This window comes from Sinocyclocheilus grahami, unplaced genomic scaffold, assembly GCF_001515645.1.
Source record: "Sinocyclocheilus grahami isolate Dianchi unplaced genomic scaffold, SAMN03320097.WGS_v1.1 scaffold990.1, whole genome shotgun sequence".
Lineage (NCBI taxonomy): Eukaryota > Metazoa > Chordata > Actinopteri > Cypriniformes > Cyprinidae > Sinocyclocheilus > Sinocyclocheilus grahami.
Genome location: NW_015506169.1, coordinates 76,815 through 88,972, shown reverse-complemented (window position 1 = coordinate 88,972; position 12,158 = coordinate 76,815). Strand labels below are relative to the sequence as shown.

At 37.0% G+C, this 12,158-nt stretch overlaps 1 protein-coding gene across 2 annotated transcripts in view; it reads left to right on the top strand.

Moving 5' to 3' along the window:
* LOC107565231 (zona pellucida sperm-binding protein 1-like) overlaps positions 1–12,111 on the top strand; it is a 25,179-nt gene extending 13,068 nt beyond the window's left edge. The window contains exons 3-9 of one of the 2 annotated variants that reach the window (XM_016250447.1): positions 7,693–7,865; positions 7,940–8,037; positions 10,034–10,188; positions 11,159–11,336; positions 11,618–11,756; positions 11,835–11,909; positions 12,018–12,111. In XM_016250447.1, the coding sequence (XP_016105933.1) occupies positions 7,693–7,865; positions 7,940–8,037; positions 10,034–10,188; positions 11,159–11,336; positions 11,618–11,756; positions 11,835–11,909; positions 12,018–12,026 (827 nt within the window). In that variant the 3' untranslated portion in view covers positions 12,027–12,111. Of the gene's footprint in view, positions 1–7,692; positions 7,866–7,939; positions 8,038–8,818; positions 8,997–9,071; positions 9,170–10,033; positions 10,189–11,158; positions 11,337–11,617; positions 11,757–11,834; positions 11,910–12,017 lie in introns of those variants that run through there. The other variant, XM_016250448.1, reaches the window with a different exon arrangement.
* The last annotated feature ends 47 nt before the right edge of the window (positions 12,112–12,158 follow it).

Sequence of the window (12,158 nt, the reverse complement as noted above, 5' to 3'; positions counted from 1 at the left end):
GACACACTACACTTTAAGCAACCGTAAAAGAGGTTAATTTCTTTGCTGTCTACTTAATTTTCATTAAAAATCAACAAAAAAAATGCTGCATTATAGATATATAGATATGGTCAAGATGTACAATATGGTCAATGGTTACAACAGAGACGTTGTTCAGATTTCAAGATCTGTCCTTCATACGCTCTTGTGTGTAGGACTCATTTCTTACGCATCTCTTCCCAAGCCTTCATTGCTAATTCCAAAACATAAATTTAGAGCTATTAAAGGAGGCTTGAGCCATTCATATGCAGACTAACGCAGTTACTGGAGTGAAAGAGAAAGAAAGAGATTAAGCAGGCGGACTAAAGAGCTGTCAAAGGACACCAGAACCAAAATTGTAGACCTGCACCAGGCTGGGAAGACTGAATCTGCAATAGGTAAGCCGCTTGGTGTGAAGAAATCAACTGTGGGAGCAATTATTAGAAAATGGAAGACATACAAGACCACTGATGATCTCCCTCGATCTGGGGCTCCACGCAAGATCTCACCCCGTGGGGTCAAAATGATCACAAGAACTGTGAGCAAAAATCCCAGAACCACACGGGGGGACCTAGTGAATGACCTGCAGAGAGCTGGGACCGATTGTTTTGGCGCGGATCCGAGTGCGATTGCCGTGTTCACATATGCCCAAACGAACCGTGCTAAGGGGGGGAAACGCGCCAGGTTCCGAAACAACAGGCCATGTGTGAAAACACCCTTAAAACCACCTTGGGAATTTACATAATAGTTAAGTATATTTATAATCCATTGATAATCGACAGCCTTTTTTCATGGAGAAATTTAAATAAAAAAATAAAACGCACGGAGATTAATTTAAACCATCGTACTTTGAGGTCAAAATGCGTAGCCGCTACGCAAAATGCAGGTCTGGGTAATCTGGGTGGTTGCTAATAAAAATAAAATGTATTTCAGGTAACAGAGAAAATCAGTATTATATGAGTAATAATATCAATGTTTTATCATCGCTCACCCTTTCTCTAGCAGGTTCAGATCCCAGGTCAGGTGTGCAGCAGCCTTGAGAGCCATCAGCTTCAGTGTGCGATTCCTCCGGTTGTCCGCTGGCGGCTGAACCTGGTTCTGCTCATTCACAGACGGTTTGGAGGCTTGCTCCAGGAACTGAACGATGAGCTGAACGGGAGACGGATCTGTGGAAAACATTTAAAACTTCATTCTGAAGCTTATCTCAGGAAACTAAGAACTCATGGAAAAGCATTTGCAGCCGATTTTACTTCTGTAATGTGACGCATATACCAGCGAATCAGCACATTTAGATTTATATTTACTTCAGTCAATATGTGACCCTGGAGCACAAAACCAGTCATAAGTAGCACACGTATATTTGTAGCAATAGCCAACAATACATTGTATGGGTCAAAATTATAGATTTTTCTTTTATGCCAAAAATCATTAGGATATTAAATAAAGATCATATTCCATGAAGATATTTTGTACATTTCCTACCATAAATATATCAAAACTTAATTTTTGATTAGTAATATGCATTGCTAAGAACTTCATTTGGACAACTTTAAAGGCGATTTTCTCAATATTTTGATTTTTTTTGCACCCTCAGATTCCAGATTCTCAAATAGTTGTATCTCGGCCAAATATTGTCCGATCCTAACAAACCATACATCAATGGAAAGCTTATTTATTCAGCTTCAGATGATGTATAAATGACTGGTTTTGTGGGCCAGGGTGACATATAAGTCATGATAATATGCAATCACCTTCAAGCAATGTAAGAGGATTTGTTTGTTTTCCTGATATTTAGTTTATTTATGTGTCCGGTCAAATTTCATAAACTGACCTGGAAATATTTTACAGTTCTCATAATAATATGAAAGAGCTCTAACACTGTGTTTTGCGCCATTGTTTTGGCAATGTATCTGTCAGTCGAACTACAATAGAAATCAGGGTAAGGCTTGGTGCACTGGATGGTGACTCCAGGGCACAAGACAGATACCTGGATGACGGCCCTGCAGGTGCTGCTCCAGTAGTGATGGATCCAGCAGAAACTCGAACCAGGAGGCCTGCGGCGGGGTGCAGGGCCGACTGCCGCTCACTGCCTCGCGGTCTGCAGCTTCAGCGCTCATACTGACCTGCAGAAAACATCAGCACACAGCGCAGCGCTGGGAAGATTACTCTGGAACAGTGATAGGTTACAGATTTCAAGTTACACTATATAAAATGTAATAATTAGTGTAACTATTTCAGTTACTTAAAGTAATGTAACTGATTATATTTGATTACTTTTCTAAAATTCTAATGTTTTCAACTGTTAATCATTTTGAAACATGCAAAGCAAATTACTTTACAGTAGTACTCAACACTGATTACTGTCACTTTCAAAAAGCCTTCACCACTTGAATTAAGATTATAATAATTTAATTTTAAAGCACAGTTTTAAAATCAGACTTTAGCACCTCTTTTTACTTTGAGATCATTCTGAGGTTAAATACAGATTTAAAATCAGATAAGATATAGTTTAATAGCTATGATACTGTTTTTGAAATCAAATCTTTGCATGGCTACGACAGGAAACACGGGCATCTAACAATGCCTTGGAAAAAAAGTTAATCTTAAAAAAAATAAAGCATATACATAAACCCAAGTAGGAAATAAAACCGTTATTAAATAAGCACTGGTGTCTCATATTTTGGAGCAGTCACTGCAATTTATGAAAGAAATCAATTAAACTTGTATGTGGGTGTGAAAATATTCAGATAATCCTTACCTTTGTAATCCTTAACATTTTCATAAGTAGGCTAACTGTAATTTAATTACAGTTTTTTTCTCATTAACAGTAACTGATTACAATTACATGTATTTTCTGATTAAATTACGTAATTATGTTACAGGTAACTAGTTACTCCCCAACACTGATAAAGCCTAATAGCTCTGCCTCGAAATATAGCGAGCCGAGCCTAAACAGTGTTATTGTTTTGAGTGTGGAATGTATATATGATGCCAAAAAATGCTGTCTAGGTAGGATTTGGCACACGGTGAACATCTGTGATGTACTGGTTCAACTTTTTATTAGCTTTTCATTGCAATCATATTATTTCATTACGTTTTAGTCACCGATGATTATTAACGACAGTAATATTGTTGTCAGTAATGTTACAATTTAACATCAGGCTCGTGTTAACTGTTTAGATGTGAGCTAAATGTTAGTCTTTGGTCGTGATAATGATGATTATTCTGATGGTGAAGCTGATCACTCAGAAGTGTCTACTCAAGACGGTGGACAGCTGATGAAATCAAAGCTGGCAGTTTACTGTAACAATGATGCTATGAAAGTGATTTTGCCAGCTGGCTCTCTCAGTCAGGTTAAGGTTTTGGGTAAGTACTAGTATGTTCAGCAGTTTGTGTTTTCATACATGCATATTTAATTAACATTTCAGTTTCTGTTGTTAATGTGTAATTATTTCCAGGTGCTTCAGTGATTGAGTCTGTGCTTGGGGCCCCAGCGGCCTGTGGATACTCATTGACACAAGACCACGGCAATAATGTGTTGGTTGTTGACTACACTGGCTGTCATGTCACCTTGGAGGTATTAACGAAGTTATACATTTACATTAGTAGACACCTATCCAAAGCGACTTACAAATGAAGCAGTCAAAATCAACAAAAGAGCAAGAATATGCAAGTGCTATGACAAGTCTCACTTACCTTAACACGGTACAGATAGCAAGTTTTTTTTTATTGTATAATAAATGAAAAGAAAACAAATAGAGAAGAGAATCAAGTAAGAATAGAGAAGCTAATGTTAGTTTTTTTTTTTAAAGAATGGCGTTAGAATAGAGAGTGCTAGAGTTAGAGGGTCACTAAATAAAGATGGAAGAGATGTGTATTTAGCCGATTCTTGAAGATGGCTAAGGACTCAGCTGCTAGGATTGAGTTGGGCAGGTCATTCCACCAGGAGGGAACAGTTAATGAAAAAGTCTGTGAAAGTGATTTTGTGCCTCTTTGGGATGAACAATAAAGCACCGTTCACTTGCAGAATGCAAGCTTCTAGAGGCACATAAGTCTGAAGTAATGAATTTAGGTAAAGGGGTGCAGAGCCAGTGGTGGTTTTGTAGGCAAACATTAATGCCTTGAATTTAATGCGAGCAGCTATTGGTAGCCAGTGCAAACTGATAAACAGAGGTGTGACATACGTTCTTTTCGGCTCATTAAAAATGAATCTTGCTGCTGCGTTCTGGAGTCATTTCAAGTCAAGTCACCTTTATTTATATAGCGCTTTTAAAAATACAGATTGTGTCAGAGCAGCTTTACAGTATTAAATAGGAAAACCGTGTTTAATAATGCAAAAGGACAACAGTAAACGCTCAATTTAAGTTAAAGTCAGTTCATCATTGGTTCGGTGATGTCATCGTTCAGTTCAATAGTCTGTGCAATCAAGTTAAAGATATCGATTTCTACTCCTAAATTTAACATCAAGTCCGTTATTAAAGCAGCAGTCCAAACATGTACAAAGTCTATATACACACAAAAAAATGCGTGGTTAAATACAACCCAGTGCTTGGTAAAATATGTACAAACACAGCGGTTGGGTTACTTCCCAGAGGATTGGGTTAAACATTTAACCCAACCGCTAGGTCAAAACAATCCAGTTGCTGGTTTTGTCCATATTTCACCCAGCACTGGGCTGTATTTAACTAGGGATGCACCGATACTGGTATCGGTATCGGGCCCGATACTGGTCTCCTGTACTTGTACTGGTTAAAATGCCCCGATACCAAACGCCGATACCACACAGCATGTGATGAGTGCCATATTCAAACAAAGAAACGCCAATAACAGACAGCAGAAAGAAGCAGTTAGTAAATAAATAGAGTGCAAGTCTAAAAGGGACAAGGTTTTTTAAATTATTTTTTTAAGAATAGAATTAGAATAGAGAGTGCTAGAGTTAGAGGGTCACTAAATAAAGATGGAAGAGATGTGTATTTAGCCGATTCTTGAAGATGGCTAAGGACTCAGCTGCTAGGATTGAGTTGGGCAGGTCATTCCACCAGGAGGGAACAGTTAATGAAAAAGTCTGTGAAAGTGATTTTGTGCCTCTTTGGGATGAACAATAAAGCACCGTTCACTTGCAGAATGCAAGCTTCTAGAGGCACATAAGTCTGAAGTAATGAATTTAGGTAAAGGGGTGCAGAGCCAGTGGTGGTTTTGTAGGCAAACATTAATGCCTTGAATTTAATGCGAGCAGCTATTGGTAGCCAGTGCAAACTGATAAACAGAGGTGTGACATACGTTCTTTTCGGCTCATTAAAAATGAATCTTGCTGCTGCGTTCTGGAGTCATTTCAAGTCAAGTCACCTTTATTTATATAGCGCTTTTAAAAATACAGATTGTGTCAGAGCAGCTTTACAGTATTAAATAGGAAAACCGTGTTTAATAATGCAAAAGGACAACAGTAAACGCTCAATTTAAGTTAAAGTCAGTTCATCATTGGTTCGGTGATGTCATCGTTCAGTTCAATAGTCTGTGCAATCAAGTTAAAGATATCGATTTCTACTCCTAAATTTAACATCAAGTCCGTTATTAAAGCAGCAGTCCAAACATGTACAAAGTCTATATACACACAAAAAAATGCGTGGTTAAATACAACCCAGTGCTTGGTAAAATATGTACAAACACAGCGGTTGGGTTACTTCCCAGAGGATTGGGTTAAACATTTAACCCAACCGCTAGGTCAAAACAATCCAGTTGCTGGTTTTGTCCATATTTCACCCAGCACTGGGCTGTATTTAACTAGGGATGCACCGATACTGGTATCGGTATCGGGCCCGATACTGGTCTCCTGTACTTGTACTGGTTAAAATGCCCCGATACCAAACGCCGATACCACACAGCATGTGATGAGTGCCATATTCAAACAAAGAAACGCCAATAACAGACAGCAGAAAGGAGTTAAGGATGTCTACTACGAAGTATATGTTTGCAATGAATATAATGTTAAACTTTCAGTATTAACGCCTGTATAGCTGATGTGCGCGAGCTGATAAACAAATCACGCTGAGTGGATTGAGTGCGCGGCTGCGCAGATGCGCGAGCTTGTCGAGTGAATATGTCTTTCTCACAGACATCACTGGAAAGTTTGTAGTTCGGTCGGATATGTCAAAAACAAGTAAAGCAATGAGAGAGAGAGGTGAATCTAGCAGCCTGTGTGAAATGCGCTATACTTGACCCTCTTATTCTGCATCAGTGCGTTGCGCGTGTTTTGCTTGCTCGAGTGTTTCTGCATTATATGAGTGGCTTTGGAATATAAATCGCTGCACGTTTCAGATGAAAAACCGTGACTTCTATTTCTGAAAATATCACAGTTAGGAGATTTATAGCGAGTGGTTCCCTGCATTATTACAGCAAAGCGCGTGATTACAGTACTAAGCCGCTGCAATGGAGCAGCTCTAATGCTATTAAATAAAGATGATGTACCATAGAGCAAAAAAATGAACCTGTGAAAGTAACAAACTTGTAAAATACATTTTAATGGGCATAATTAAGTGTGGATAAATAACCGAAGGATATAGTCAAACCAAAAAGGATTCAGAGACCAGATATAATTTGCCTTTTTTTTTTTTGTATTTTTTTTTTTTTTACTAGTGTGGTATAGCGAATAAACTGTGATAATGTGAGATGTTGAAGGTGTCTGAAAAAACTTTGGTTTGACTATCTATTTGATAAATGAAGTTAACCAACTAACATTATACATACCCTTTTGGTTTCTGTACCCAATATTTAAAAAAAATTTACAAATGCAATAAAAATATCAGTATCGGTACTCCGTATAGGCAAGTACCAAAAATGGAAGTATCTGTATCATTTTTAGAGTACAGTAAAAATCTATGTTGTTTGGATCCTATTGACCATCAAAAGGGAAGATATTCTTATAGGTTTAGAATGACATGAGAATGAATTAACAATCTGTTTAACTTTTATACACATTCATGGTCCTATTCCAAAATAGGTCAGTGCGTGGTTTTCCAAAGAAAAATGTTTTTCATCCAAATGTAATGACTTGTTCCACCTCTGAGACAAATCTGTGACCTTTTTCATTTGATCTCAAACGTATGCATATGTTGTGTGAGAACCAATGAGGTTTGTTTTCATGCAACAAGCACATTTCAGCTTCAGCTATAACTTTCATTAAGTAAATATCTGGCTTCAAAAGTTTGCCATCAAATCTGAGAAAGCATATTGAGGTACCAGTGTACCTTTTCATGGATGTGATCTGTTTTACTGTAGTGCTGTCAAACGATTCATCGTGATTAATTGCATTCAAAATAAAAGTTTGTTTACATAATATTTATGTACGGTGTATATTTATTATGTGTATATAAATACACATGCATGTGTGGATATATTTATGAAAAATTGTTTACATATTAAATGTGTATTTATAATATAAATTATATGAATATAAATGTAAATATTTTCAATATACTGTGTGAATTTATATATACAGAGTAATCATACATATATGATGAAAATAAGTTTTGATTTTGGATGCGATTAATCATTTGACAGCACTTATGTACTGCTTAACTTTTTTTTTTATTTTTTTTTATTATATATAAATGTATTTGTTTTAAAGTCTTGTTTTCAAATGTAGTTTAATTTGGCTCAACCCTCTTATTTTCCCAGAATGCACTGCTGATAAGAACTTTGTCTTTGTTGTTTATAATGATTTCGCAAACATCTCTGTGAACCCCATGAGCCTGATGGTTGCTGGAAAGCCTGGTTGCAAGCCTGTTATCTCCAACAAAGACTTCGCCATCTTCAAGTTTTCTGTCTCCGAGTGTGAAACGCGCTCTTTCGTGAGTATTTTGTGAGTCCGCTTCTTCTTTACACTGACTTGGTTCATTGAAATAAGAGGAGAGCTGCTCTTCAGGTAATTGGCGAGACGATAATTTACCTGGCTGAGGTACAGACCATCATCAGAGTTCGCAACCTGAAGTACGGCATGATCTCCAGGGATAACCCAATCAGGTTTTTGACTGTTCTTTTGCTGTGTTCAATGCATGTTCCTGGTCTTATAGTGCTTTTTTATCAGTACATATGGTTCCAAGTCTTCACTTGGGGGAAAAAAAATCTTGACCTAACTCAAAATAAGGTGAAAAATACTTGTTACATTTTATGCATTTTTATTTTATCTTGCATGCATTAAATGGGTGAACCGAAGCTCAAACGTATGCATATGTTGTGTGAGAACCAATGAGGTTTGTTTTCATGCAACAAGCACATTTCAGCTTCAGCTATAACTTTCATTAAGTAAATATCTGGCTTCAAAAGTTTGCCATCAAATCTGAGAAAGCATATTGAGGTACCAGTGTACCTTTTCATGGATGTGATCTGTTTTACTGTAGTGCTGTCAAACGATTCATCGTGATTAATTGCATTCAAAATAAAAGTTTGTTTACATAATATTTATGTACGGTGTATATTTATTATGTGTATATAAATACACATGCATGTGTGGATACATTTATGAAAAATTGTTTACATATTAAATGTGTATTTATAATATAAATTATATGAATATAAATGTACATGTAAATATTTTCAATATACTGTGTGAATTTATATATACAGAGTAATCATACATATATGATGAAAATAAGTTTTGATTTTGGATGCGATTAATCATTTGACAGCACTTATGTACTGCTTAACTTTTTTTTATTTTTTTATTTTTTTATTATATATAAATGTATTTGTTTTAACGTCTTGTTTTCAAATGTAGTTTAATTTGGCTCAACCCTCTTATTTTCCCAGAATGCACTGCTGATAAGAACTTTGTCTTTGTTGTTTATAATGATTTCGCAAACATCTCTGTGAACCCCATGAGCCTGATGGTTGCTGGAAAGCCTGGTTGCAAGCCTGTTATCTCCAACAAAGACTTCGCCATCTTCAAGTTTTCTGTCTCCGAGTGTGAAACGCGCTCTTTCGTGAGTATTTTGTGAGTCCGCTTCTTCTTTACACTGACTTGGTTCATTTGAAATAAGAGGAGAGCTGCTCTTCAGGTAATTGGCGAGACGATAATTTACCTGGCTGAGGTACAGACCATCATCAGAGTTCGCAACCTGAAGTACGGCATGATCTCCAGGGATAACCCAATCAGGTTTTTGACCGTTCTTTTGCTGTGTTCAATGCATGTTCCTGGTCTTATAGTGCTTTTTTATCAGTACATATGGTTCCAAGTCTTCACTTGGGGAAAAAAAATCTTGACCTAACTCAAAATAAGGCAACCTATCACACTCGGTTTAAGTTAACTCGACAAGCAACCGACAACTTAAAAACTTTAGCTCATCTAATGAATAAGTCAGTCTATTGAATTTTCAAAGATCTGTCAGATCAACTAAAGATTATTTATCAATGCTAATCCTCTTTAACAATACTGTCTTTTAGATTTATCATTATTTTCAAAGCTCACTGTATAATATGGGTAGTATCTGCCTCTTAACTAAAGGCAAACATTTATGCTGATGTATGACAAATGTATTAAGTTGCAATGAGATGCACATATAAAGTACTTCGGCACACGATTCTCAATCATGGTGAGGATCAACAAATTTTAAATCTGTAAAAATATAAACTCTGATCCACGACAGCAAACTGACAGTGACCGCAGCATAAATTAACTCTGTAAAATGTAAAACTGATAACATTTTAATAATAATTAACCACGTTTTCAAGCTGCAATGCTGGGAACTTGTGCAATATTGTTTGCAATATATATATTATAATGTCAAATTGTTTGTTCAGATGACTCAATTTGGAAAGTTGGGAGAACATTGGTATATATTGTGAATAAATATGAGTATCTAAGTAAGGTAAACAACTTTTAAACTGACTTCTCCTAAAAAATCTATGTTCAGGCTACTTTTTTTTTTTTTTTTTAAACAGCGTTCATAATCTTACAGGCTGCTGTTGTATGCCTATGTTTTTTTTATTTTTCCTCTGTCTTTAATTCTGTGCTCCTGAGACTGATGGTCGAATGCCGCTACCGGAGGGTTGCAGCCTCTCCCATGGTTGGCCGACCCGTGCTTATGAGTGCAGGATACATGGTTATGAGTCCCAGTCTGCCTCCATACCTGCTGTCTGAAGGACTGTTTGGAGTTCAGCTTTTAATCTCTATGGGTAAACTTCAATAGCCATGTCAAGCTGGGCCCGTATTCACACAACTTTCTTACCAATAAGAGTTCTCCTAAATGCCAGGAAAAAATTTTAGCTAAGTTTTCTCTTAACCTGTTGACAAAGCTGCTGAGACCAACTTTTACTAAGGAATAGAGAAGTCTTGAGCTCAGAGTAAGCTCTGACCTCTTTGCTATGGATGTCAGCATGCTTACTAACTATGCACACAGTGATTGGCTGATAGTCTCTGTCAGAGATTTATTCATAGAAATATTGTGACGCGCGATATCATATTCAAAGGTTTAAAAATAAAAATGTTAATTGCCTCATTCAAAAAGATTTTAAAATGCAGGCTAAGTGTCAGCCTCTTACATGTGTGCTTCTCATAAACAATTAGCAGATATATCAACAGCCTTTTAAGTAACAATAGAGTAACAGTAGAATAATCATGACATAGTAAAACATGCAAATGTCAAAGAAAACAAAACAGTTGTTACTACTTGCCCAACTGCTTAATGGAAACAAGGATATAATCAAAGGAAAATTAGGAGTTGGGATAACCTCCAAAACCAAAGGGGTTACCTTTTTAAAAGCTCATTATCGTCAAGTGTTTCTAAAATGTTTATATTCCGAGGCAGATTGCCAGCAACCGCTGTTTTATGATAGTTTGTGGCTTGGTCTTAGTGACTTAGGAGTCCTCTTCACTACTCCTAACCTTTCACAGATTTAGGAGCTAGTTTTACTGCTAAAAACGCTTTGTGAAATACTTTGAGCAAAAAATTTAGGAGTCCTAAATTTAGGACCGACGTCCATAATTTTTCGGCTTTTCTCCTAAATCTGCGAGTTATGAGCTACTTTAAGATGTTTTGTGACTGCGGGCCCTGGTCTCTCTGATTAATCAGTACTGATAGAATATGCCATACAATCATAGCATTTACTATTTGAGATGACCCCTTTTTTTGTTTGTTTTTGGCAGATGAGACTTTCACCAAGTTTTATCCACGGTGTCATCAGCCCCTACATGTTCTTTTGGGGAAGCCTGTGTATCTGGAGTTGCGTCTGAAGTCTCGAAAACCTGCAGCGACTCTCATAGTTCACTACTGTGTGGCCTATCCACGCTCCGCTCAGAGCGCCCTGATTCTGCTGTTTGATGGGTAAGAAACCGTGCCATATTTGATTTGTGCATTTTTGTATTTTAAGCTCATTAACATAGTTTCCATAGTTACCTGTTGCAATTCAAAGCCTTTAATTTCAGTTCAGTTAATTCCATAAAGTTGATTTGCAGTGTCACCTTTTTTTTTTTTTTTGTTTTTTTTTTTTTTATAGTGCTTTAGATTGTCAAAGCAGCTTTATAGTATTAAACCGGAAAGTTAGAAGTTTTGCTTTTCTCCGATGTCTCTTCAGCATTGATTTGTGTATTACACTTATTATGCAGATGCCCCAATCCTCTCGACTCTGGCAGCACCTCTATCCTTTATATGAAACATCTTCCTCAGAATCAGCACCAGCGTCGCTTTGAGATCAAAGCCTTTCAGTTCATGGATTTGTCCACCAGAAAGTACCTGAATGAGGAGGTAACTCCAAATCATGCTTCTGATCATGTGTTTGTGTAAAGACAAGACAGTGGTTCACGTGTTCCTCCCTGCAAACAGATTTACTTCATGTGCTCTACCGAAGTGTGCTTGCCCTCTGGGTCGCCTTGCACAGAGACCTGCTTCGATGGAAAGGTGAGTGTGTTCAGAATTTATGTACATTCACTCAGATGTTCATGATCTATTACAGTGACTTATTTCTATTGTCTGCCAGCTGATGATTTGTTGTCCATTTTCTTGTAGTCTCCTTGAACAAGGCCCAGGTGAACCACCGGCAATGGGAGTGTGAATCCTCCTGTTGTTGTTGTCTGACTTTGAATAAAATGTATTATCTTTGCACAGTGTTCATTCTGACAAGCATTTAAGACTAAAGCAGCTTACTGT